The sequence below is a fragment of the Lontra canadensis genome, unplaced genomic scaffold (assembly GCF_010015895.1).
Source record: "Lontra canadensis isolate GAN:19392208 unplaced genomic scaffold, GSC_riverotter_1.0 scaffold38, whole genome shotgun sequence".
Classification (NCBI taxonomy): Eukaryota; Metazoa; Chordata; class Mammalia; order Carnivora; family Mustelidae; genus Lontra; species Lontra canadensis.
This window is the reverse complement of record NW_022631032.1, coordinates 14,563,157-14,587,645: the sequence shown is the minus strand read 5'-3', so window position 1 is coordinate 14,587,645 and position 24,489 is coordinate 14,563,157. Positions and strand designations below refer to the sequence as shown.

At 38.0% G+C, this 24,489-nt stretch overlaps 1 protein-coding gene across 7 annotated transcripts in view; it reads left to right on the top strand.

Annotated features, from left to right (window-relative positions):
• The window catches only part of TMEM108 (transmembrane protein 108), a 366,925-nt gene that overhangs the window by 182,833 nt on the left and 159,603 nt on the right, over positions 1-24,489 (top strand). For 3 of the 7 annotated variants that reach the window (XM_032869678.1, XM_032869680.1, XM_032869683.1), the window contains one exon: positions 16,286-16,367. In XM_032869678.1, coding sequence (XP_032725569.1) covers positions 16,328-16,367 — 40 coding nt within the window. In that variant the 5' untranslated portion in view covers positions 16,286-16,327. Of the gene's footprint in view, positions 1-11,874; positions 11,894-16,281; positions 16,368-24,489 lie in introns of those variants that run through there. The other 4 variants (XM_032869677.1, XM_032869679.1, XM_032869682.1 and 1 more) reach the window with 2 other exon arrangements.

The window sequence follows — 24,489 nt, the reverse complement described above, 5'->3', positions numbered from 1 at the left end:
GGTATTTTTTTTTTTTTTTTTTTGAAGGAGGTCATGCTTGTTGTCTTAATAGCCTATGGCAACATCATTGTAGGGCTATCATAGTATGTGCTGCTTTTTTGAGTGGATAAAATGCTAAAGTTGTCATGAGTAGGGATTCGACAGAGCTTTTTTTTTTTTTTTTTTTTTTCATGTAGCCTATGAGCTTAGGACTAATAGTATATTAGACTGGTGATCAAAATGGAAATTAATTAGCAAGATTATTACAAAACAAGCACAGTGTCCCTTTCCAGGATATATAGTTTCAGATTATGATGGTAGCCATGTAGATTGATGTAGTCTTTTTATAAAATAATTTAGCAATATGTATTATAAATTTATGTATATATAAATACACACACACACACCTTGACTAACCTGGCAATTTCCTTCCAGGAGTCAAGTCAAAGGAAATGATTCAAAGTTAAAAATATGATGACAGTGTATCAGGTAGGGGATTGCACTCAGCCGTGTAAACAAACCATCATAGCTGCTTAACAAAATAGACATTTATCTTTCTCATAACAAGAAGTGGGGAGACCCAATATTCAGGGCTCCTGAGGCAGCTTCATCATACATACCATCAGCATCCTAAGCAATGGCTTTCATCCTCATTGTCCCTTGTGGCTATAGGATGGTAAGTTTCTTTCATATCATTGTTCCAAATGGGAAGAGAAAAGGACAAGCAAGTTAGCTAAAACTTTTCTAGAAATCTCAGGTGAACTTCTGTTTCTCATTAATTAGAACTATCTCTTCTAGCTTCAGAGACTATAAAATTAAGGTTTGGGTCAGTATTAGAAGGTGCAGGAGAAACAGTGAAGTATGTCCCAAACTGAGAAGGCACTTTGAGACTGGAAAACAAAGCAAGCCACTCCATACAGTTTACACAGAGTTTTATTTAGGATAACTTACTGACAGGGGAATTGGATGGAGAACAATCCACAGCAACTGCATAGTTATTCTCCACAAAATCTGGACCTTAGTCCACTTATAGAGTGAGGGGACACACAAAAGGGCATTATAATGAGATTAAAGGTGTTGCTTGCACCTCAGAGAGCTTACATGCACCTAATTGACAGTTACCCTTTAATTTGATCTTGTGGCACAACCGGTGCATCAGAAAGGGAAAGGACTATATTATCTCTAACAGATTCATGGAAGGCCCAAACAAGCCTCCCCACTTTCCAGCCTTGTTAGTCATTTCTAAGGTATGTATATTAATCTCCATGGGGGTTAGAACACATAGCCCCGAGAGAGAGAGAGCATTGAACTAACATGAACAAAATGGAGAACCAAAGATAGAGCCAGTATTGTCAGCACTCCTATGGTCAGCTATATTGTCAGGTTAACCCAAATTGGGTTTTGTTAGTAAGGAATATTGGGAGAATGTCTATTGGTAAAACAACTAGTAATGTCTTCCACAATAATCAAAGTACTGAAGATAACAAAAGTAAAATAATGGTGACCCTATTCATGTCCATTCACAGAGTAATAGATAAAATGATCTAATATGCGATGGAATATTATATAACGATATGAATCACAGCTGGATCAGGAAAACAGAAGCTAATATAAATGTGAAGAATAAGAAACATTTTAATACAGGGAATCAGAAGTTTATACAACTTGTGGAAGGCTGGAGGAGCAAAGCTCAGGAAAGCCACTATCTTAATTTGGATTCTTCCTAAAGTAGAACTTGAGGCAAGCACTGAGGAGTAAATAGTTTATTGGGGAGCCAATCCCAGAGATCAGCAGTATGAAATAAGGCAAAGAGGAATGGCCAACAGGGTTGTGTTGTAGAGATGCATAATGGGAGCTTGATTCTATCAGAACCTATGGAGAAACCTAGAAAATACCTTTCAGAATTGTCTGGCTGCAGGATGAAAGGTAGGAAGATGTATCTACTGGCTCCCAAGAATTGCCCCCTGGAAATTAACTCCTGTACTTCTGAGCTTCACACACGTTTGTAGCCCCAACTAACTCCCATGACATCTGCCATATCAGAGAAATGCTAGACCAGAAAATGGAAATGTGTATTTTGCATTTGAGGTGCCTTGCTGCTGCCATGAATTTGAAGCCTGTATGGAACTATGTAACCACAGCTGAAGTCAAAGGTGAAGCCAAGAGGGTAGAACCAGGGTGCAAAGGCATTTGCTACAGCAGATTTTAGGAATTTGAACATGAAGGAGACATAGGGGAATAGCCAATAAAAGCATTAGCTGCCTGCAGAACCTAAATAAATAGGTGGTTCTCTGGTGGGCACTGAGCAGCCGCAGACAAAACCTTCCATCTCTTGTCTAGTGCTAACCCACAGTTGCTACTAGTGCGTGATGGCTTCTCTTACCCTTCAAATGTCATGCTTGTGCTTCCAAATAGTGGGAATCTAATGAGAATCTAATCTGATGATGAGGCCCTCTGGGAAATGTAGTTTTTACAGGTTTCATGCCCCTGATGCATAACAGAGTTCAGAAGGATTGGGATTGTCTCAAGTATCTAAAAATTATATCTTGCCCAACAACAACTGATGAATTACATTGGAAGAGTTTATAAAAATATGTTGAACTTGTTTTAATTACTTCCTATTCACTTCATTGGTGAGGAAGGGATCCCATCCTAGGGTTTGGGGGATGGCCAAACCCTCAACACTGGGTGCATGTGATCAACAGCAATTGATTAGTCACATATTCGTAGCTGGGGCCTGAGAACACTGCATGTCACACAGGGCCACATGGGAGCTGTACTCAGGAACAATGTGAACAGCCAGGAGTTGTGGGAAGCAGGTTTGTGGTATCAAGAAGGTGTGGTGCCCCCTGGTTGCTGGGGAGGATGTGATTGGTTTATTTGAATAAGTCCAGTTGCTTGTTAGCAACTAAAACACGTTACTCAGGGATAAAAAGGAACTATGCCTGATACCTTTGATAAGGAGAGTTGTTTAGCTAAGGAACCTTATCCAGAGTGGGAGGGCAGACCATTCAAGGCCTTCCTGATTTTACCAGAAGTCAAGGCAGCTTATAATAGTATGCTGTAATTTTAGGCCTTATGCTGCATAAACAAGTTTTCACTAGTTTGGGTACAGATAAAGGGGTATGTCTTTTTTTTTTTTTCTTTTTAATTAACATTAAATGGCTCTCATTCAATCATCTCATTTTGCAAGGCAGCCCTTTCTTCCCAGGATTTCCTCTATTTTGTAGCAAGCCCAAGAACCTCAAGGCCCAACTCAGTTGCAAAGATCAGTCCTTGAAATACCATCCCCTAAGAAAGGAAAACAAGAAAACAGGGCCTGGCACTTACAGAGCATTAGAAAATATTTGAGTGAATGAATGCAAGAGCAAGCTGAGCCAAGAAAGAAGTCTTAAGTTCTTCACTGCTTTTGTTTCTGCAGACACTTGGTGTTTTTGGCCATACAGTAGTCACTCTTCCACTAGCTTTTTTGTCTATGGGTTCAAAACCACATTGTCCCTGGTGGTTGAGGAGTGTAGTCTCATCTCCCCAAATATGAAATTCTGTCCTCCCTGCTAAATGATTGCTGCTAAAAATGACTTTAGGGAAAGTGGAAAGAATCTGGAACCCAGGAAGCATTGTCCACCCAATCTCCACTTCTCTGAACCACTTCCCTGGTCAGAAATAATAAGTTTCTTGAATTACCCACTCACTATTGTTTTTCTATGCCCCACCTACATACACTCATTTTCCTCAGCCTCTATAACTGTGCCTACATTTAAGCCATTTAATTTTAAATTTAAAAATCTTTTCCCCAGCTATACTAGCATCATTCTAAGTCCTCAATAGCCACCTGTATTAGTGGCTACTGTGTTGGGCAATATAACTTACATAACTTTTTTTTTTTTTTATCATTCCAGGAAATTCTGCTGGACATTGACACCTGTATCAATTTTGTAGGATCATTTATGCATTTATGAATACCTACTATGTGCCTGGCCCTATAAGCACTGAGGACATAAGGGTAGGTTCTAAGCACTGAGGACATAAGGGTAGACAAGACAAAATTTCTACCTTCCCAGAACTTACATTTTAATTTGCATAGCCTACATACAAATGTCTGTGTGTATCATTAGCTTGAGGAGGGACAGCACTGGAAATCAGATGGCTAATTGTTCTTAAAATTCTTTATTCATCCCCAGTCTGATTTCTTTGAGGTATAGCACAGTTTTCTTCAAACTTTAGAGCCCTGAATTTTATACTTCTGATTTGGGCTGATTCACAAGGCACAAATGGCTTACACATTTGACTCACCTCTAAGTATTGACTGTTATTGTTAAGTCTTTTAGATTCTGGGTGAGAGGTTTATTTGAAACTAGTTCTAGGATTTAATCATTTAAATCCATTCTGGCAGCTTGTGTTCATAATTTTAATTCAGTGAAAGGTCTAGTTCTTATTGATGTGTATAACCAAGCAGAGACTAGGAAATATACTGCAATTATTTTGTTGGTTTTTCTACTACAAAGCCCATGTATTAACACATGCCACCTCCCATGTAGGTTTTACTCATACAGCATTAATATTACTAGCTTAAAAAGTTGGAATAATGGAGGTGGGTGGTATTTTCAAATTAGTCATTAGAATTCAAACACGCTATGCTAATGCTCTCAACAAGAGCCACAAATGCCAGCACCAACAATCTGTTTGAACTAATGAACTGTGAACATTTTCCCCACTGGTGAACGGACAAATATAGTATGATACAGTTGAAAGAGACCTTGGAAATGGGTCTTTCCATTGCAACTCCCTTTTCCCTCATTTATTGGTCCTTTGAAGTTGTAAATGATTTGAAGTAACAGTAACAGCTGAAGTAACTGTTGAAGAGTTAAACCCTGCCCTAGCATAAAAGGACCAGAAATTAACTTCTGAAAAGCAAAGGTTCTCAAACTTTACCATGCACCATGGAGGGCTTATTGAAGCACAGATTGCTGGACTCTATCCCGGGAGTTTCTGAATCAGCAGTCTAGGATGAAGCCTGATAATTTCCATTTCTAACAATTTCCTGGGTGTTGCTGATGGTCTGAAGACTACACTTTTAGATTGACTGGTATAAACAAATGTGACATTATTATGAAGTTAATGAAATAGTGAGAATGAGCCTACATAACTAGCCTTAGCAATCTGAGGATCCAGCTGCATGATCTCATCTATCCAGGTGTAAAACTTGGGTTTGGCACCATCCAGTGGCAGTTGTCTAATGCTCTATAAACATCAGCGGGATGATTCTGGGTCCTGTAGCTGCCTGCGACTTGTAAGACAGTGATATTCCAGCTATCTTGTGATTAGTATGCATTTATTTTGTTGTTCTGATCTGGAAAGACTGAGCCTTGGGGACCCATCCTCTTGCTCTGCTTCCCAACTACTGCCTGCTATTTCCCTATCAGTCTTGTCCTCTCCTCCATATAGCCTTTTCTCCCCCAGAAAATGAGAACATTGGCCCAACCTCATTTGAGAAACTAGAGTCCCATATTCAAATTGCATTGTTTACGAACTTTAAGTAGCCAGGGGTAGATCTTCTGTTATTCAACGTACTTTTCTCAAACTCCTGCCTCACCGTCCTCACTCAGAACCATTATACATTTTTACCTTTACTAGTCAAAATCCTTCTTAACCTTGCAAGTTTAGCTTATATTCTATCTCCTTCAAAAACTTTGTCCTGCTACTCTCCAGAAAATGTCATTTTTTCCTTATTCGAAAGTGTAGGGCATGTTTCTTGTGCTTCTATGCTCCAGACTCTGTGGAGGTGTTATTTCATTCTCAGAACAACCTTGCAACGTAGGTATGATGCCTGTTTTACTAATAGAAAATCTGCTGCCCTTCTTGAGTCTCGGTGTCTAAATTGTTATTATTTTCTAGAATATAATGTAATAATTTGTCTGATATAGCTGGTAGGGGCAAAGCTGGCTGTAGAGTGATTTTTGCCATGATATTTGTTCCCCCCACTAAACTGCAAGCTCCTTGGGGGCAAGGATCATGTCTCATTTGCTTTTATTCCCAGCTCCAGTCTCTGCTACTAACACAGTACTTACTGCTTTGCATGTAGTGCTCATTATTTTCCAAAAAAATGGATCTCCAGTTTAATTGCTGCTTATCCTGTATCTTCTTGCTCTGCTTCTCTCTGTGTGGTTGGTTATGGTCTCCACAGGAAGGAGGCCCTTTCAGTGCGGTCTCTCCTCCCTGCTCCTGCTCAGAATTTGTGGCATGACTCCTCACTGTTTCCCTGTGAATGTAGTCTTCAGGAAAAGGAATATTCATCTACCTTGTGAACAAGTGATTAGATGATAAGGGTGGTTTCAGCTTTATGCCAGTCTCTTAGTCTGCATGTGGCTTCCACACCCTCTTTACTTCACTGAACCTCATTCCATTCTCTCTCCCTTTTTAGTCATTATCTCCTTAATCTTCCTGACATCTCTATGAAGCCAAGTAGCAAGACCAAGTGAGAGGTAAATCAGAGATAGATTGGGTAAAATATCACAAGAACTCATGTTGCATAAAACTTGAATTTCATGAGAGGCTGTAGATCTAAATATTTAAGAGGCACTGAATCAGTCATTTTCTGTTTTAAACATAACTTGCAAATGTGGTTTCATCAGTCATCCCTCATCTCTCGTAAAATGCCAGTCTCAGGAATGCGAACAAGCAGGACTGGCCTCACTGTGGCTCTAGTGCTCTTTTAGGCTCGGGTAAGGGTCCCTGGGTCTTGATTGACTGACTACACATTAGAATCCCCAGGAAGTCTGATTTAATTGATCCAGTATATCTCTCCAGGATTCTAATGTGCAGTCAGGATTAAGAAGTACTAGATTAGGTTCGTGACTTCTGGTGGTAGCTGATCAGAAGAGCCATCTTAGAAGCCTTTTACAATTGCTCCGTCTAAGAACCTGGGGAATCTTAGATTCCTGAGGGAAAGACTTAGGAATCTATTTTAAAAATAGATTTTGACTATCAACTAGTTTTGGAAATACTAATTTTGGTAATTCTAGATATTTCTTCTAGCCCATCCAGTTATTAAAGTAAGGTCTAATTATCAACATAGTTAAACTATTTAAGTCCCTCACAGATGAGATAAGATGTATTATTTTATTCAAGCTTCCTAGAGCAAGGCATAAAGTTAAGAATCATCAGAAATGCTTGGAATATTGTGACTTTACTGTGGACTGAACTTGCTCACACTGATCTTACCTGTGACCTTTATCCACACTCTTCAGGGAATGGCTGTATCTGTTCTTCCCTTCCCTGGGAGTTATGGGTGACATAAGGGTGACCACCTGTTCATACCACATAGGGAGTGACTTTGCACACTACAGACACTGAGCTGCAGGACATCTTTGAATTGGGAGAAGACAGCACCGCCCTCCTCTGATGGCCTTGCCTACAGACTGAGGTAGAATCCATAGAACCTCAAATTTCTAGCTATATCTGTTTTCTATTGGCCCACCTCACTCTTGCCCACATAATTTTTCATCTCATTTGAATATTTATCCCAGCTGTACATTCAACAGACTACCTATCCTATGGAATCACCTATCATAAACTACATATTTTGAAAGATTAAACCAAAACCTCAATGTAAAACTTTCTTCATACTAGCTCAAAAATTACAGAAGCCTTTAGATGGATTGAAGTAGGACAGGAGAAGCTAAGGACAAGAAATGAAGAAAAAGAAGTATTTTGAGATTAAAATTAAGATTTAGGAAGGAATATGATATTATGACTAATTTCACCTACTGAACTGTGTTGCATGTCCAAAGTGTACATCATGATTTAAATGTTCTTTCCACATGTAAAACATTCTGATAAGAGGTTTGCCTATTTCATATGGCTTTTCTCTCAATTTCCATTGTAAAAACTTGGCACATCTTTTAGGACAAATGCTTGCTTCCCAGAGGAAATACACATATTTTTAGGTCCCCAAATTCAGTCTCTGAAGATATTTTTCAGGCATTGCAAAAGAAAAAAGAAAAATGAATGTGTTTGCTGTGGACAAGAAATAATCTTTTTCATAAGCAGTGCAGTCAAAATGATGAAACATCCTCCTTTAGTATTTGGCATTGCTACAATATCATTTAATTCCCTGACCTCACTGTACAGTCTTTAATACCAAAACCATAAAAGGGGAAGTGTGGTATTTATTCTTCACCTTACACAAGCACCTTTCTGTCTCCTCAAATGAAATAAATGGCCTTAATACACTGTAATGCTAGAAGAAAGAAGTCTGTGTCATTCCAATATGCCTCAAGCTCCTGGTCCTATTTTTACCCCATTGCTGACTTCAGTGGCTGTAGACAGCAGAACATTCTCCCCCAGCAAAAGCAAATAAACTCCAGCTGGTCTTGAGGAACACTCAGGCAGTTACTTCTCAGTCCTCCAAGCAGAATCCACATTAATTGATGCCTTTTTGTAGGCTTTTCCTTAGTATAAGGTAAACAGCTTTTGCCTTTTTGCTTGGAATTCAGCATCTCATGGATCTGAAAGCCCCCAATATTTTATTTTTCAGACAAGAAAATATGAAGGGGAAGAGAGGAAAGGAGAAAGGAGCACTACTGAAGTGCTTTTTATCCTTTAGAGTTTACTGAGTGGCCCCCAGAGTTGCTGGAGGACTAGCCTAGGTGGAGGGTAAATCTGCACTGCTTCCTCCATCAACAGTATTCTCTCCACAGACAGACATCATTCTCCTCCTCAGTTTGTAGAAAAGTGCTCATGCAGGTTCTGCACCATGAAAGCCTTTATTAATCAGAAATCACACTGTTCTATTTCTTTTGACTTGTAGTCTTGCCCCATGTGAATTAATTGCTAGTATTTTAAAATAGGAAGAGACATCTCAATCTATGGCTTCTCTAGAAAATTTAGGGAAAAATTTTTTGTGAGGATTTTCAGCTTAAGGAAAAAAAGACTTTTCCTGCTCACAGTTGGCTGGAGCCTAAAAATACCATTCCTTCATGCTTTCAAGTTCACCATAGTCACCCCTATTTCCTATAAACTCCCAGAACTGAGACAAAATGACAGACTGTAATCAGGCTCACACCGTTGATCATAGGCTCAGAGAAAAGTGAAATATTTCTTACACAAAACTGAGAAAATTTAAAAGAAAGATTAGGAGGGCCACAAGTTTCAGGAAAATGATAACATCTCTTTCTTTATGGAAGTAAAAGATATTCCTGTTTAAGATGCAAATCATCTGTATCAAAAGAATTTTACTAAAAACATATTATAACCCAAACCCAAACTTAACCCTCTGGTCACATGCATCCATTTATGACTTATGATGTAAGTGAGCCAAGAAACAAACCTTCATATTTGCTTTCCTGAAGTAATCCAATGCTCATGATACTTAGACCCTGGGGTGACTTGCTGAATATCAGTTCCTTTCATTTTCCTAGTTTTATCTCTCCTCACAAGACCAAAAGCAGCACGTCAATATACCATTGACTTTGTAAAAAGGAAGAGACACAAGCAATGTACTAGATACACAGGATGGTGCTTTACTTCATTTATTTCTCTCAGCAGTCTTCTGATTTGGGGGTCAGCCTCATTTACAGATTATGCTCAGAGAAGTTAAGTAACTTGATCAAGGTTACATAGCAAAGCTACTCGGTTACAGGCCTGTCTGATTTTTTCCTCTGCAGCGTGGTGTGCCTGGCTCATTGAAATGCTTTCTCTGAATCACTACTTAACACAGGACTTTAGCTTTTATTGTGGGTTGATAAAGAGCAGCTGTGCCAAGAATATTCTATTCATATTCTGTAAAACTGCCATTGAGGATGCTAATGCTTATCAAAAATTGTCTTATGATCTTATCTTAGAAGTTGTGTCAGAAAAGGGCAGTATTTTTTTTTTAAAGGGTAGTTTTTCTGAACAGAATACAAACTGTGCCTCTATATGTAGCCAGAAAAAAAAAAAAATAATGCTTTCTTTTTTGCCTTTATTTTTAGGAAACTCCAAGAGAAGTGTATTGTTCAATTATATTTTATGGTAAAAATTTTTTTAAAAGAGAGAGAGAGAGAGAGAGAGAGAGCACCAGCAGTGGGGAGGGGCAGAGGGAAAGAGACAAGCAGACTCCCCACTGAGCAGGGAGCCCTCAGGTCTCCATCCCAGAACTGGGACATCCTGATCTGAGCTGAAGGCAGACCCTTAACCGACTGCGCCACCCAGGCACCCCAATAGTAAAATTAATCCCCCCTTTCTCCATATAATTTTGGATCTCTCTTTCTGATATTATTAATGTGCTTTGGTATGTTAATAATCCTGTTATACAAATTGCATCTATTAGTAAGTCTTCATTCTTTTTAAGGAAGAGAAATGTATAAATTAGGAATAATAAAATAGTTTGTCTTTAGTCAAATTTACACCCATAAAAGTAAATTCTAAATTCTAAATTCTAAATTCAGTTTGCATAAGACACTGGATCTAACAAAAGGGACTGTTTGGTTGATATTCCAAAGTCTTTGGTTCATTTCTAGTTTAGGAAAAGCACAATTAAGAAGTGGTTGGTGAGCGGTGGCCTAATGTGTCATTATCCTGCCTTTTGCTATTAGGTATTTGCTTTGAGCCCTTGTGTGCCAGGCACAGGGACAGCTGCTTTGCATGCATTGTCTAGTCTTTGCAGCAAGCATATCAGTTACTGTTCTTACCTATTTACAAACAAGAAATCCACCAATCAGAGGAGTCTAGAAACTAGTTTAAGGTCTCACAGCTGATAAGCATGATCTCAATAAAAGACAGAATTTTAGTATCTGTGTCCTTGCCTATAAAATGGAGATGTATGCTCCTGTCTGAACGTTTTTTGCAGGCCTGTAAGGTTAGTTGGTATTGTCAACTCTCCTATTCTTCCCCCCTCATTTTCCCAAAGGTATCGTAAGGTATGGTGGCCATCAGTTTAATCAGCTCTTCCTGGGTCCTAAAGAGATGGAGAGCCATTTTTCGGTTTTGTGCCATCTCTATTATTCACCTGAATTTTTGGTCATGTTCATTCTTTGCCTCACAAAATATTTTAAAGCTCATCTCAGATGCAGTTGGTTCTAATGATTATGGTGGTATGTTTGGTAAAGTTTTCACAAATACTGAACTAGTGAATACTGGGCTGTTGCCCTCAGGGGACATAGAAGGTTAGTTTCCTGTGAGCCTCAGATCATATTTTTTCCAACTGATCCATAAATAACCTTGGTTTATATGTTTTTATTTATAGAAACAGAGTGTTTCTAGATGCCTTATGTAATATATACTACTAATTCATTAGTTTTGAACTCAGAGCCAACAGCACCATAACTCATGCTTTCTTGCACTTAGGAGCACTGAACAATGCTTTAGCACCATGCTTGGGGACCATTTCAAACAAAGATAGCAAGAAGAAAAGGCACAAAAATTGCTAAAAGCATGGTACTAAATTGCCTATGGAAAGGACACTTGTTCACCATATGAGAGCTGAAACAAGAAGAGCAGAGGGAGGGGAAGATGTTGATGACAAAGCACTGCCTTGTTTGACCTCATCTGGGAGCCTTTGTGTTGAGCGATTCAAATTTTCCCCATTCTGAGCATGTATGCAAATGATTGCTAATGCAGTGTGAGAATTGATTTGGGGGTTATAAGTGAATTTTAAGGATATTAACTCTTTGCTTTTTATAAGCTGAACATTTTTTCTAGGTTTTCATTTGTATTTTTTTATTTGTATATTATTTGTATTTTCATTTATATTATAGTTTTTACTTTGTAATTTTTTTTTAAGATTTTTATTTATTTGACAGAGATCAGCAGGCAGAGAGGCGGGGGGGGGGGGGGGCGGCAGGCTCCCCGCCAAGCGAGAGTGGGGCTTAATCCCAGGACCCTGGGATCATGACCTGAGCAGAAAGCAGAGGCTTTAACCCACTGAGCCACCCAGGTGCCCCTACTTTGTAATTTTTTATGTAATAAAGTTTATATTTTTCTATTGCTTCAAACTTTTAGATTTAACAAAGCTTCTCTACTCCCAGTAGAATTTGCCCTTTTTTCTAGTATTTGTATACTTTTTTTTTTTTTTTTTAACCATTTAAAGATCTGGTCCTTTGGAATTTATGCTGGTATTTCGTATTTGGAGTTAGTACAATTTTACATTTTCCCATATAATCTTCTAGTATCTCAAAAAGTTCATCATTTTGCCTATTAATTTAATATTCTGCCTTTATTGTATAAATTTCCATGTAAGATTTGGTCTATTCATGTGTTAATATCAAATGGTTTTATAGTTTTTTATTATGTAGAAGCTTTAGAGTATGTTTTAATGGCTGCTAGGGCTGGCAGTCCCTCTTCACCCTGTCCCTACTTTGTTGAATTTTTATGTTGTTGTTTTCCAGGATTTTCCTAGCTATTCCTTATTCTCTATGGGAACCTGTCATTTCAAGTCAACTTGCATATCACATAAGAGCTTTTCATTTGGCTCTTTATTACTTCTTCCCTGCTACGTGGACATTTCTAATTAAACATTTTAAGTGATCTGTGAAAGAGAAATTTCCCTTCCTGAATCAATGGAATAGATGTAAGTGTGTTCCATTTAAGTCATAGGGGAGAGAGGCAAGATTCTGTTAGGCTCACCTTCTTTAAGGAGTGGTTCAGGTTACTTGCACCTCTTTGTTTACTGTGGGCTAATAATCAGTGAGACCCCCACCTGTGCCACTGTATCTGCATGTTTGGACAAATATTTTCATCATCATCCTCTCTTACTTTTCTTCCACCACTTGGCTGTAAACTATACTTTCTTAGAATTTCATCCCAGAAATTTGTTGTCATTCGTGGAGGTCCTAAGTATTCCCTGAGGGACCAGATAAAATTAGTGTTTCCTACTATCTGGTTAAAAAATGGCTTTAGATGGAATCTTACTGTGCCTCTCTGTCTGTCCAAAGCAGACCAACTGATCCAAGAGACTCAGGTGATAAACCATCATTAGAACTAAGTGAGTTTGGTTAGGTCGCAAAATGAATATACAAAACTCAGTTATTTTCATATAGAGGCAATTTGAAGATATAATGGAAGCAGAAATTCCATCACAATGGCAAATATATATGTGTGTGTGCATGTGTGTGTGTGTGTATACATGCGCCTGGGAATGAATTTGACAGAACTATAGAACTCAAGGAAAGACAGTACAAAACTACAAAATCCATAAAAAGATCTAAATAAAGATTAAATTTGAATAAATACAAGCTATATGGTGCTTATAGTTGGGATAGCCCTGTACAATCCAGATATACCAGGTGTCCCAGATTTTTGTGCTCAGTTGTTTCTTTGATATGTGAATAAAATGGCTCTATTGCACATACTGTCAAAAATCTAAGTTTCTCAGAAACCTCTAAGCATTTCTAGAGATGCCTAAGGGGCTTACATTCCCCTTGATCAATATAAACAACTGTTTCTCTGCTCTCCTGTTACTTAATCATGTATGTATTCATTCATATGTTTACTCACTTTATAATTGAGTGCTTACTATGTCCTAAGTCCTCCACAGATGCCCACTAACCATTGCTTAGGACTCCTGTGGCACCTTCCTGTTCCTGGTCACCCTTGTCTTGAGATGTAGTCTCTGTTCTATCATTGCCCAGCTGAGCACCACTAATACAAGACTATTTTGCATAAAACTTTTGCTGAGATTTTGAGGGTACTCGTGGTGGGAAAGCATTGTGGCGGAGAATAGGTGTAGTGTATAAGTAAAAACAGAATAAAACAAGCAATAAAAATTTTTATACATTTTAAAGTTTATGGGTCATCCTCTTTAAGGAATTTCTCATGTTATCTTTTATTCTTAGGTCCCACCTACTTCTTTCTTTTGGAATTGCTCTTTTTCTGTCTTTCGCCATGTCTTGTATAATCTCTGCAGCCTCTGATTTCTGGACTGATTAACCCGTCTTTCCTAGCTTTTTGGAACTGAAGTCTTATTACAGAAAATTATAAAGAGAAAAATTTTAGAGAATTATAAAGAGAAAAAATTTATCCTCTACCTCTTCCTCATCTAGATCACGCTTAGGGTGGTAGGTGGGGTTCTACATAGTCATTGAGCTATGGTGCATACAGCCCAAAAAAGTACTTCTTACTCTCTGAAAAGAAATCTTCTGATCTTCAGAGCTACAGCTTTTAAAACGTTATCTTTCTCCTCACCACACTTGGTTTTGAAGTGATCAAGTCTTTAAAGCAAGTGGAAGATAATTGCAACTATAATACCAATGATATTTTTTCCGGAATTTAATAAAATGATAAAGTTAGTTTAGGGGAAAAACATTCAGAGAACAAGATAAATCTTAAAAGAGTAGTAATGGAGGACTAACTTTACCAAAAGCTTAATTTAAACAACACATATTGTTATAGTGGGAGAATGAGCAAACGGAGATGTAAAATGTAACACAAAGTCCAGAAACGTATCTAAAATAAATAAAAATATCAAAAGAAAATACAGGCAACTGGTTTTGTAATCCTGAACTAAGGAAGGCCTCTCTAACCATGACTGTGTGTGAGTGTGTTTGTTTCTGTTTCTCATTCTTATAAAAAGGGGGGGAAGCATGTTTTACAACATGGACAGGCCTAAGAAACATTATGCTGAGTAAAAGAGCCAGATACAAACTATACATTTTATTGATGGTTACACAACTTGAATATACTAATGACCACTGAATTATATACTTCAAAGGCTGAATTTTATAATGCATGAATTATATCTTAACAAAACCATTTGAAAGATAAATTAGTTTTACTTGAGGTATTATGAGAAAATAACCCAGCATGCCAGTAGAGAGTCATTAAAGTGTTAAAGAAAAGGATATTCAGTGACATTTGTTAAAGATGGTGAGTCAGGCTCTATTCAGGATAGGTATGGGGAGCAATGCAATGGGATTTTATAGTGGGGGAGAGAGATTGGGCTCAACTCCAAATACGGCTTGGGGAGGTGGCCATTTATAGCCAATGATTGGCAGGGGAGGGCGGTCAGTGGATAGAAAATTACTAAAAGGAAACATCAGGGGTAAATGGTTCTGGCTAAACTAATCTAGTAAGATTCTTGCTAAAGACAAGCCAGGGTAATTACCACCTCGTGTCTGATGGAGGATAAGGAACCTGATCAGATATTGAGAGTAGAGGGTTCTAGTCAAACTGATTAGCAGTTTGCTAATCTAGTTCTTACTAAAAACTAGGCTTTATGAGGAAGTTCATGAATGGACTTAGGAGACGGTTCGGGAACCTTAGTAAAGAATCTATGTCCAAAAAAAAAAAAGCAATCTTTGTCAAATGTGAACTAAAAATTTTAAAAAGACAAATGATTAATAAACTTATAAAATGCAAACTAAAGCAATGAGATGAAATATTTGCTATGTACTGGGAAAGATATGAAGAAATTACCAATTTCCAACATTGGGTAGATTGTAGTCTAATAAATAGCCTCATATACTAGTACTAATGAAAGGTAGTTTGGTAGTATATTTCAAAAGCCTTAAATAGGGTCCTTGTAATTCCATTTCTAGGAATTAACCTTAAGGAAATACTGTATGCCATTTAAAATAAAGTAGTAAAGTAATAGTAACACAAGAAGATTTTTCTACTAGGAAGAAAAATTAGAATGTACAATAAAGAGGGCACCTGGCTGGCTCAGTAAATAGAGTATATGACTCTTGATCTCAGGGTGGTAAGTTCAAGTCCCACACTGAGCATAGAGCCTACTTAAAAACAAAAAATATAATAGATGAAATGAGACAGACCAATCGAAATGCACATTGAAAGGCTGCAGAGATGGGTAATTTGTATTTTCTTATATATTATCTCTATTTCATTTAGCTGTATTTTCCAAATATTCTGAACTGGATTATCCTTTATAACCAGAAAATAATGGAAAAGTTATTTAACATGATACAATTTCAAGTGTGGTTAAGCTTTTTGGGTTGTTTTGTTTGGTTGAACACCATAACGGAAATAAGATTAGGAATTTTTTTTTGTTTCTCCGGTTTAAAAACTAGAGAGTCAGGGGGTGTTAATTGGAAGTCCTCAAAAGTTCCTAAGTCAGACTCTCACTGTCTAGTTGCCCATGAGTTTTCTTTAGTATATGTATAGTTTTCAGGATTTAACCAATTGATGAACTGGTATTTATGTAACAGATTGTTGTAAATTAGACTACAGTATATCCTCTTCAAGATTTTCCTCTTCAAAGCTAGGGATTTTAGGCTTTACAAACAGGATCATGTTGAGTGGAATTCTTTCTGATTGTTGAATTGAATTATGTTCACCAGATGTAACAATTTTCTTTTCCCGATTTCCTAGACAGAATCATGAATAAACTGGAGGACAAGCAGGACCAGATGATACCATGAAGAGAAGTTTACAGGCCCTCTATTGCCAACTATTAAGTAAGTTGATATCACTTTTCTTTTAGAATATAACCCATTAATTGTCCAGTGTCAGAAACTTAAGCATTTTCTGGAAGAAGACCAGGTTTTGCTCTCCTCCATCTGGATACTTAAAGTATCAAGCATTAAGTCATTTTATTGCTATCAGTTGTAATGTAGACTGTTACAATAATCCTAAATTGGCAGGTTAAGAATAGTTAATTCTCCTGGCAATTCACAGACCTGTACCCCTGGGGATAAAAATATATTATATGTTTATAAAAAATAAAATTAAAGAAAAAGAATAGTTAATTCAAGGATGAGTGTCAAAAGCATTATTGCTCCTGGTTTTGTGGCAGAATAAAATGTTACAGTATGAGCTTCTGTAGCTTCCTTATGGAGAAGGAATGATAGATGTGTTTTCTGGATTTTGTCACATAGAAGCTGTTACCATTCGGTGACTGTACAGCCTTTGGCTTAGAGTATTCTGCTTAGTTATGTGTGTTCTTAAATAATGAGTGTTAAAAATGTGGTTTCTTTCGGTTTGATGGTAGAATGAAAAATGTTTGATTATGACTTCATGCATGTTGCTCATGTGTTTTGGAGGTTATGCCACAAATCTCCAGATGCCGCAGAGTGACTGTATAACCTTTGGGATTGCAATTGTTACTGAATGAACATCAAAACCAATACCAGCTGGTGGGTTTGATGTTCAGGTTGACTCACTTGGGACAATAGACATTGCCCACATCAGTTTAAACCAAAGCCACTGAGTTGAAAAAATTCCAGGAAAAACTTGGAGTTCATTCTGCTTGTCTGGTTCTTGCTGAAGTATATAGAAGATCTATCTTTCCTAGACTGGATGGTTCCTTTTTAACTTTTGCCAAGAAAATAACATAAGAGATTGAGATTCAAATCACCAGTTCCCCCTTAAAATTTATTCGTTCAGATTATGTTGCACCCCCAGTGCAAAGCAGTTTATGTATAGAAGGCATTCTGGTTAAGTGTTTTAATTAGCTTATTTCTGCCACTGAATTCTAATCCCTGAAACACAAATCATATCACCCTGTTTTCAGCCTGGTGAAATGTCACCACATTATATGGACTCTCATGTTCTTTTCTCCATGCATCCTATAGAACTGTGGGTTTGTTGCCCTTTTTTAATGGTAAACTTGCTTGTTAGGAAAAAGGTTTTATAGATTAAAGAAGCAATGTCATCACTGAATAATTAAGTCTGCCTTGATGGGAGGAGTGGACATTTGAAGGTTAAATAGGATTACACACACACGCGCGCGCGCGCGCGCGCACACACACACACATACACACACACACACACACACACACACACACACACACACACACACGAGCCCGTGAGCGCGCGCGCACCCTACCCCTACCCAAGAAGGGGAAGCAGGCTTTGCAGGAGGAAAAACAGGAAATGAAAGAGAGTTTAGCAGATTAGGGAAGCAGCAAAATGTTTGTTGAGTTCACCTATGCTGATTGTATGCCCCAAACTTTGTGTAATGTTACAAAGTCTATAAGATTTGAAAGGCTTTGGTTAAGTATTCCATGAGTCAGAGATCAAGTCTTATGCTAATGAGGCCCATCCTCCCAAGTGGAGTCTGTGTGAAAACTGAAGGGGTTTTGCTCAAACATTAACTGGATATCTATATAAATCACTGTCTTAACAGTTTCATTGTTTGCAGCCTTGCCTGGAAAGCAAGCAGCCCAGCGTAGGTATTCCAACTAGTTAGGAGGTAGGTGGTGGTGCCTCTTAAACCACCCTGGTTATTAGGTAGCTGGCTGTGGGAGTCCAGATTTGTAGAGCTGGGATGGTCAAGCACTGGGGCTGTAGGTCAATTAGTCTCACTTCAGGGAGTGTTTTTCACAATTTCCTAGAGATGAGGGGTCGTTATGTATAGCACTTTTTTCTCAACAGAATTTGGTATTTAATAAAACCCAAGCTAACTTAAACTCTGGCACACATAGGCACTCAATAGCTGGTCTATGTCATTCCTCAGCCAGTTACTAAGTTACACTTGGATTAGAGCTATCCACAAACAATATGTTTGTTTTTCCAGTGTCTGAAAGAGACTTGAGAACTACAGGGTCAATATAAACTTACTATGTTACTTTATGTAACCCAGCAAATTGAAGTTTTTAATTTGAGAGAAAATCCTGGTAGAGTGTTCTGGTTATATTTTGTTGCATAACAAACAACCCCCAAATTTTGTAGCTTGAAGCAACAGCAATCACTTATATTGCTCAAGCACCTGCCATTTGGATAGGGGTTGGTAGAGACTCCACAGTGTCTGGGATCTGGGCTGGAGGCTGGACCAGCCTAGGGCCCACCTAACATCTTTTTTCCCTTAGGCCTTTTCATGTGACAAAGTGGGGCTTCTTCTCAGCGAAGTGGCTTCAGGGTAGTCAGACTTCTTACATGACAGCTCACAGCTATAAGGCAGGGCAAAACCTACAAGGCTTGTTATGAATTAGGCTGGGAAACCCAAGAGCAATACTTCAGTCATACTGTATTGGCCAAAGGAGTCACTAAGTCCATCTTTCATGGAGGGAAGAGGTATTGGACTCCAATTCTCAAAGGGAAGAACAGTAAGAATTTTTAGTCCTCTTTAGTCCACTATTGAATTTGTTTAGAAAAAAATGAAAAAGCAATTACTAATGAACATGAATGAGTTCATGAGTTGTCTTTGTCATCAGAGTCTGTTCATACTTGAGTGCCAAATGAGTTCACAGACATCTGCTTATTAGCCTCCCTATATCATTTCATTCATTCCAGAGGCAAATGCTTCAAGGTGAAGAAATGTTACTCAAGATAAGTAAGTTAAGAACTGGCCCAGGGTGACCAGAAAGTGAGTGATGGAATTGGAATTCATACCCAGGTTTCTCTGACCTCTTTGTTCATGCCCTTTTTTTTTCCCATCGGGCCTGGTGCCTCCACCACACACAGAAAAAATCAGTATGTGGCCTTTCTGCTGTCCCTGCGGCTAGTTAGGGGTGGTTCTAACCCCTGATTGATAATGCTTGCATCCTATTAGTGATGTCAGATGGAGCTTGAAAGAAAGAAAGAAAGAAAGAAAGAAAGAAAGAAAGAAAGAAAGAAGAAAGAAAATCCAGGCTGTCTCTGGATTACTGCATCATAATCAAGTCACTGGGGCTATTTGTGTCTGATAGGGGCTAAGGGATTCAGTCTTTGGTAGGCAGGGAAATTGAGGTCTTATTTTACTTTTATAACAACTGACTGTGTCTAATTTGTTTTATTTCTTGAACTCTATTTCACAGTACAGTACTGAGTGTTTCATCCTGCCAGTTTTAGCCCTTTGGGAAAGTTTAACATATTTTATTTTATTTTTTTTTTTTTAAAGATTTTATTTATTTATTTGACAGACAGAAATCACAAGTAGACAGAGAGGCAGACAGAGAGAGAGAGAGGAGGAAGCAGGCTTCCTGCTGAGCAGAGAGCCCGATACGGGGCTCGATCCCAGGACCCTGAGATCATGACCTGAGCTGAAGGCAGAGGCTTTAACCCACTGAGCCACCCAGGCGCCCCTTTTTTTTTTTTTTTAAAGATTTTATTTATTTATAAGTTTAACATATTTTATATGATACTTTGGAACAACTGAGAATTTGAGGATGAGGATGGTGATGAGAACCTTCACAGTTCTGTAAAAAACAAATACTGCATTCATTTTTCTTTTTTATGCCATAAGGTAGGTGTGAAGCTAGTGCTAAGAATACCTGGGTTTTTGAGCTGCAGACCTGGGTTCCAATCCTAGCCCACTTAATAGGTGGCTTATATTAAATAAATTACTTTACCTCCATGGACCTCATATGTAAAATGGGATATGACCACCCACTATGTAAGATAGTGTTGAGTGAGATAACACAGCACATAGAAGACCTGTAATAAATGCCAGTTTTCTTATTAGGCCTTCTGTCTAGAAGAGAGGGGTACAACCTAACCAGGAGCTCTGCTGTAACATTTATATGGAACTTTCTGGTTCACAAAACATTTTCGTAGAATACATCAGAATACATCAGAATATCAAAACAAATGGGTCATTAATTTTCATTAATCCCATTCTGCAGAGAAGGAGTTGACATAATCAAGACTGCTTTTCCCAAGCCTTATCACATTTTTTTAATTAAAAGAAGTAATAATGGAAAGTAAGAAGGATCATCACAAACCTTAAAGAACATAACACTATGGGGAGGCACTAAGTCCGGTGTTAGCCAATCTGATCTCTTTCTAGGTGCTATGTACCATGCTACTTTATTGTTAAGAAGACTAAAATAATTATAGGTTTATGAAAGTAAATTTTTATATACCGATATCTATTCAAACCGAAGTTGTTTGGATACTCAGAGTTAAGGAGTGATTATTTACTTAGTTAAGTGTTGCTTTATACTCAGCCATTTATATTTCTTATATCATGCTCTGTATTATTATTAATGCATCTTGCTTGCTGCTGCATGCTCTGCATATAGTGGACTAACTTAAGTTGGGTCATGTATCTGTCTTCATGGGTTGTTTCTCCTGATAAATTAGAAGAAATTTTTCCCTGAGAGTGAGGAGGGATAGTTGATGTAAATCATAAATTCAGGTCAGTGTAAATTCAGGTCAGTGTAGGTCCAAACCAGCATTGACTCCAAAAACTTAGGCTCTTCTAGATGTTCCAGGCAATCATAAACATATTGCATTATGAATGCACATGAAATGAAGGATCTTCATCTCCCCCACCGCCTTTCAAGGTGTCTTCCCTTGCCTTTTACACTGCTTGTTCATAACCTCCCCAGAGAATAACAGTGTGGCAGCCATGATTAAGGGTTTGGATTCTGCATGGACTGCTTGGGTCCAAATCCTGGCTGACCACAAATTCTTTTCCAAATGATTTTCACCCCTCCTTACAAAACATAGCAGTTGAGTGTGTCTTCATTGCCAATAGCTATTGGATTGTCTGTCCACAACCTCTTGCAAATCTGTCACTCTTGAAGCTACTAAAGACTTTGCTCTTGAGGAAATAAAAGAGTGTGTCCTATTTAGTAACAAAGAGCAATTTATCAGTCTGCTGTTTCTCTCATGCTCCCACCAGTGGCTATAATAATGGTAATGACACATTTGGTCTTCAGTCAGCATTATGGAAATGGAGGAATCTGTTTCATCAGAACTACTGTTCAGTATTTTAGGCTGGATTATTCTTATTGGCTTTCATCAGTGTTTCTCAAACCTGACTTTTGACTAGAATCACCTGGGAAGCTTTTAACAAATTCCCTTTCTCAAACCCTACCCTATATCAATTAAATCAGAATCTTTAGGGGAAGGAGTGGGGAGTGTGGTGACTGGGCATTAGATGATTCTAATAAGCAGCCAGGGTTGAGAATCACTGGCTTAGATCAATGATTTTAAACTTAGTCATGCAACAGCATCACCTGAAGACTTGTTTAAACAGAGATTGCTTGGCCCCACCCCCAGAGTTTCTGCTTCAGTAGATGTGGGGTAGGGACAGTAATTTGCATTTCTAAATTTCCAGTGATACCAAAACTTTGGTCCTGGGACCACACTTTGAAAATCACTGTCTTAGACTTATGAAAGGCTATCTTGGAGCAGGAAGAAGCTTTCAGCTTCTCTGTTATCACTTGAGCTGCATAGTGGTAAAATGGATCTTGGAACAAAACCAGAGTGCGTTAGGAAGGAAGAGCAAAAAAGATGTTAGGGAGGGAATGAGCAGAAGCATAGTGTTGTAAAATTAGAAAGTGTTAGAATTTGAATTTTTGTGTTACTTTTTAGGATACACTGGAAGTTAGTTTTTACTCTGTTTAAGCAATAACAAAGGCACTAAGAGTGGACTAGCTAGGATTAGAAATAAAGCAAAGGGAAAACACAAGAGGGGCCCTTGGCTCTGTTTACTACAGTGGGTCCATTTTGGAACTTGATTTTATAAGACTATTTCTTCCCTGCTTCATGCTGGATAATTCTTTTGCAAATCAAGAAAAAAATTGCAAATGTTCTCTAGGGAGAACTGTTTTTTTTGGTTCTGAAGGAAACATCATTCACACAGAAAAATTGAGGAAGTGACAATTTCAAATGTGACATTAACCCAGGAAGTTAAGCATACTGGGTCTTTAAAGGTGTCATGTTGATTTAATGTCTTTTATATTTCAAGTTGTGATTTTTAAATTTCTATAAGTCAACAAACTCTCTTATACAGATTAAACAAACCTTAAAAAGACCTTCTCATTGGAAGCAATTCTAGTGAAGGCTGAGGAATAAAATATTTTAAAGAAACAATTTTATGATTTTTGAACACTTTATTTTTTTTCCAAGTACTTTCTATTACATGTTTGGCAGGAATGTAGATTAGGGAAGTCATGCTCACACTTAGGACAACAGTTGCCTTATGCAAATTTAAATGTTAACTCTTCATGAATAAATTCAGTTTTCTATATGAAAACACTTTTGCTAAAACATATGGTGGGAGAGAGCACAGAATTTGGATTTAAAGGCTGTACTTTGAGCTCTCACTTCTCTTACTAATTATGGGACTTTGCATAGAGTACTTAACCTTCCAGAGCCACTTCATTTTCCTTAGCTACCATACACAGATGATGAGTATAATAATATCTACCCCGATGATTATTGGGAGAACTAAATGAGAAGGGTTTAAAAACATTTCATAAATTCCAAAATTTCTAAACATTGGTTACCATGTTAGTACTGTCCTTAAATAACTTCTTTTGTTGATATATTGCACTGTTGTTTAGCTGTTTAAAAATTTTTAAAAAGAAATGTGAAAGACAGTCTAGCATTCCTCACCCAGATTCCAACTCAGTGGAATTTTCATTAATGCATGTAAGCCTCATTAGTTGGAGCTGTTTTAACAGGAGATTTTCTAACTTATCAGGATCTGGCAAAATTCTGGAAGATTGTTCTGAATAAGAGAAATCTGAGCAGAATTTTATAAATGAAGAAAGGGGATTTTTTTCAGCAACTTCATGTTTGCTTTTTAGAAAATGTAATCCGAAATTTTTCTGAAACGTGTAACCATTGCCTTTACAAATTTGATGGACACTAGAGACTCTCAGGCTAGAATCCAAGAAGCTTCCAAAACCTAAGACACATTGCCCTTGCAGTGCTGTCATATCTCCCCCTCCTGTTCTCCCCTTGCACTTGCTTTTCTTTGAGTAGTTTCCATCACCAGACAGACTCGTTGCTTTCTTTGCTTTTCTCCCACAGAAGTTTTTGAGCCTTTCTTCTCAAGAGGAGAAATCCTTTATCTGGGCAGGCATCCTAACAGCTCCTCCCAAAATAAGTCCTTGCCTTTGCTCTGACAGTACCACAGTACCATTCAGGGTACCCTGTGAACTGTGGCCAGTCTCACTACTCATTTGCTTCCTGAGGATCTTCATCAGTTTTCCCATCTATGAAACTATGACTGCCATAACAAGTTACCACTAATTTGGTGGCTTAAAACAACAGATTTTTTTTTTTTTTCTCTGAGTTCTGGAGGCCAGAAGCTAGAGATCAAGGTGTCAGCAGAGCTGTACTTTCTCCAAAGGCTCCAAGGGAGAACACTTCCTTGACTCTTCCATTCTTATGGCTCCGAGATGTTCCTTGGTTTGTGAATGGATCACTCCAAACTCTGCTTCTGTCTTCACATGGCCTTCCCCTCTTCCTTATGTCTCATAAAAGAACACTTGTCATTGGATTCAGGACCCATCTGGATAATCCAGCATGATCTCTTCTCAAGATCCTTGACTTAATTATATCTGCAATGACCCTTTTTTTCCAAATAAGGTCATATTCACAGGTTTCAGGGTTAAGATATAGGCATAACTTTTGAGAGACCATCATTCAAAAGACTCTTATCGTAGTATTGCTGTACTTCATAGAGTTGTTAGTTTAAGTATGTGGAGCACTTCACACATTGCCCAGTTCAAAATAGGTACTCAGTAGGTGGTGGTTGTGGGTCCAGGAGTGAGTATGATATGAATAAATGAACTATTCCATTTATACAGCTTTTTTTTTTTAAAGATTTTATTTATTTATTTGACAGAGAGAGAGGGATCACAGGCAGGCAGAGAGGCAGGCAGAGAGAGGGGGAAGCAGGCTCCCTGCTGAGCAGAG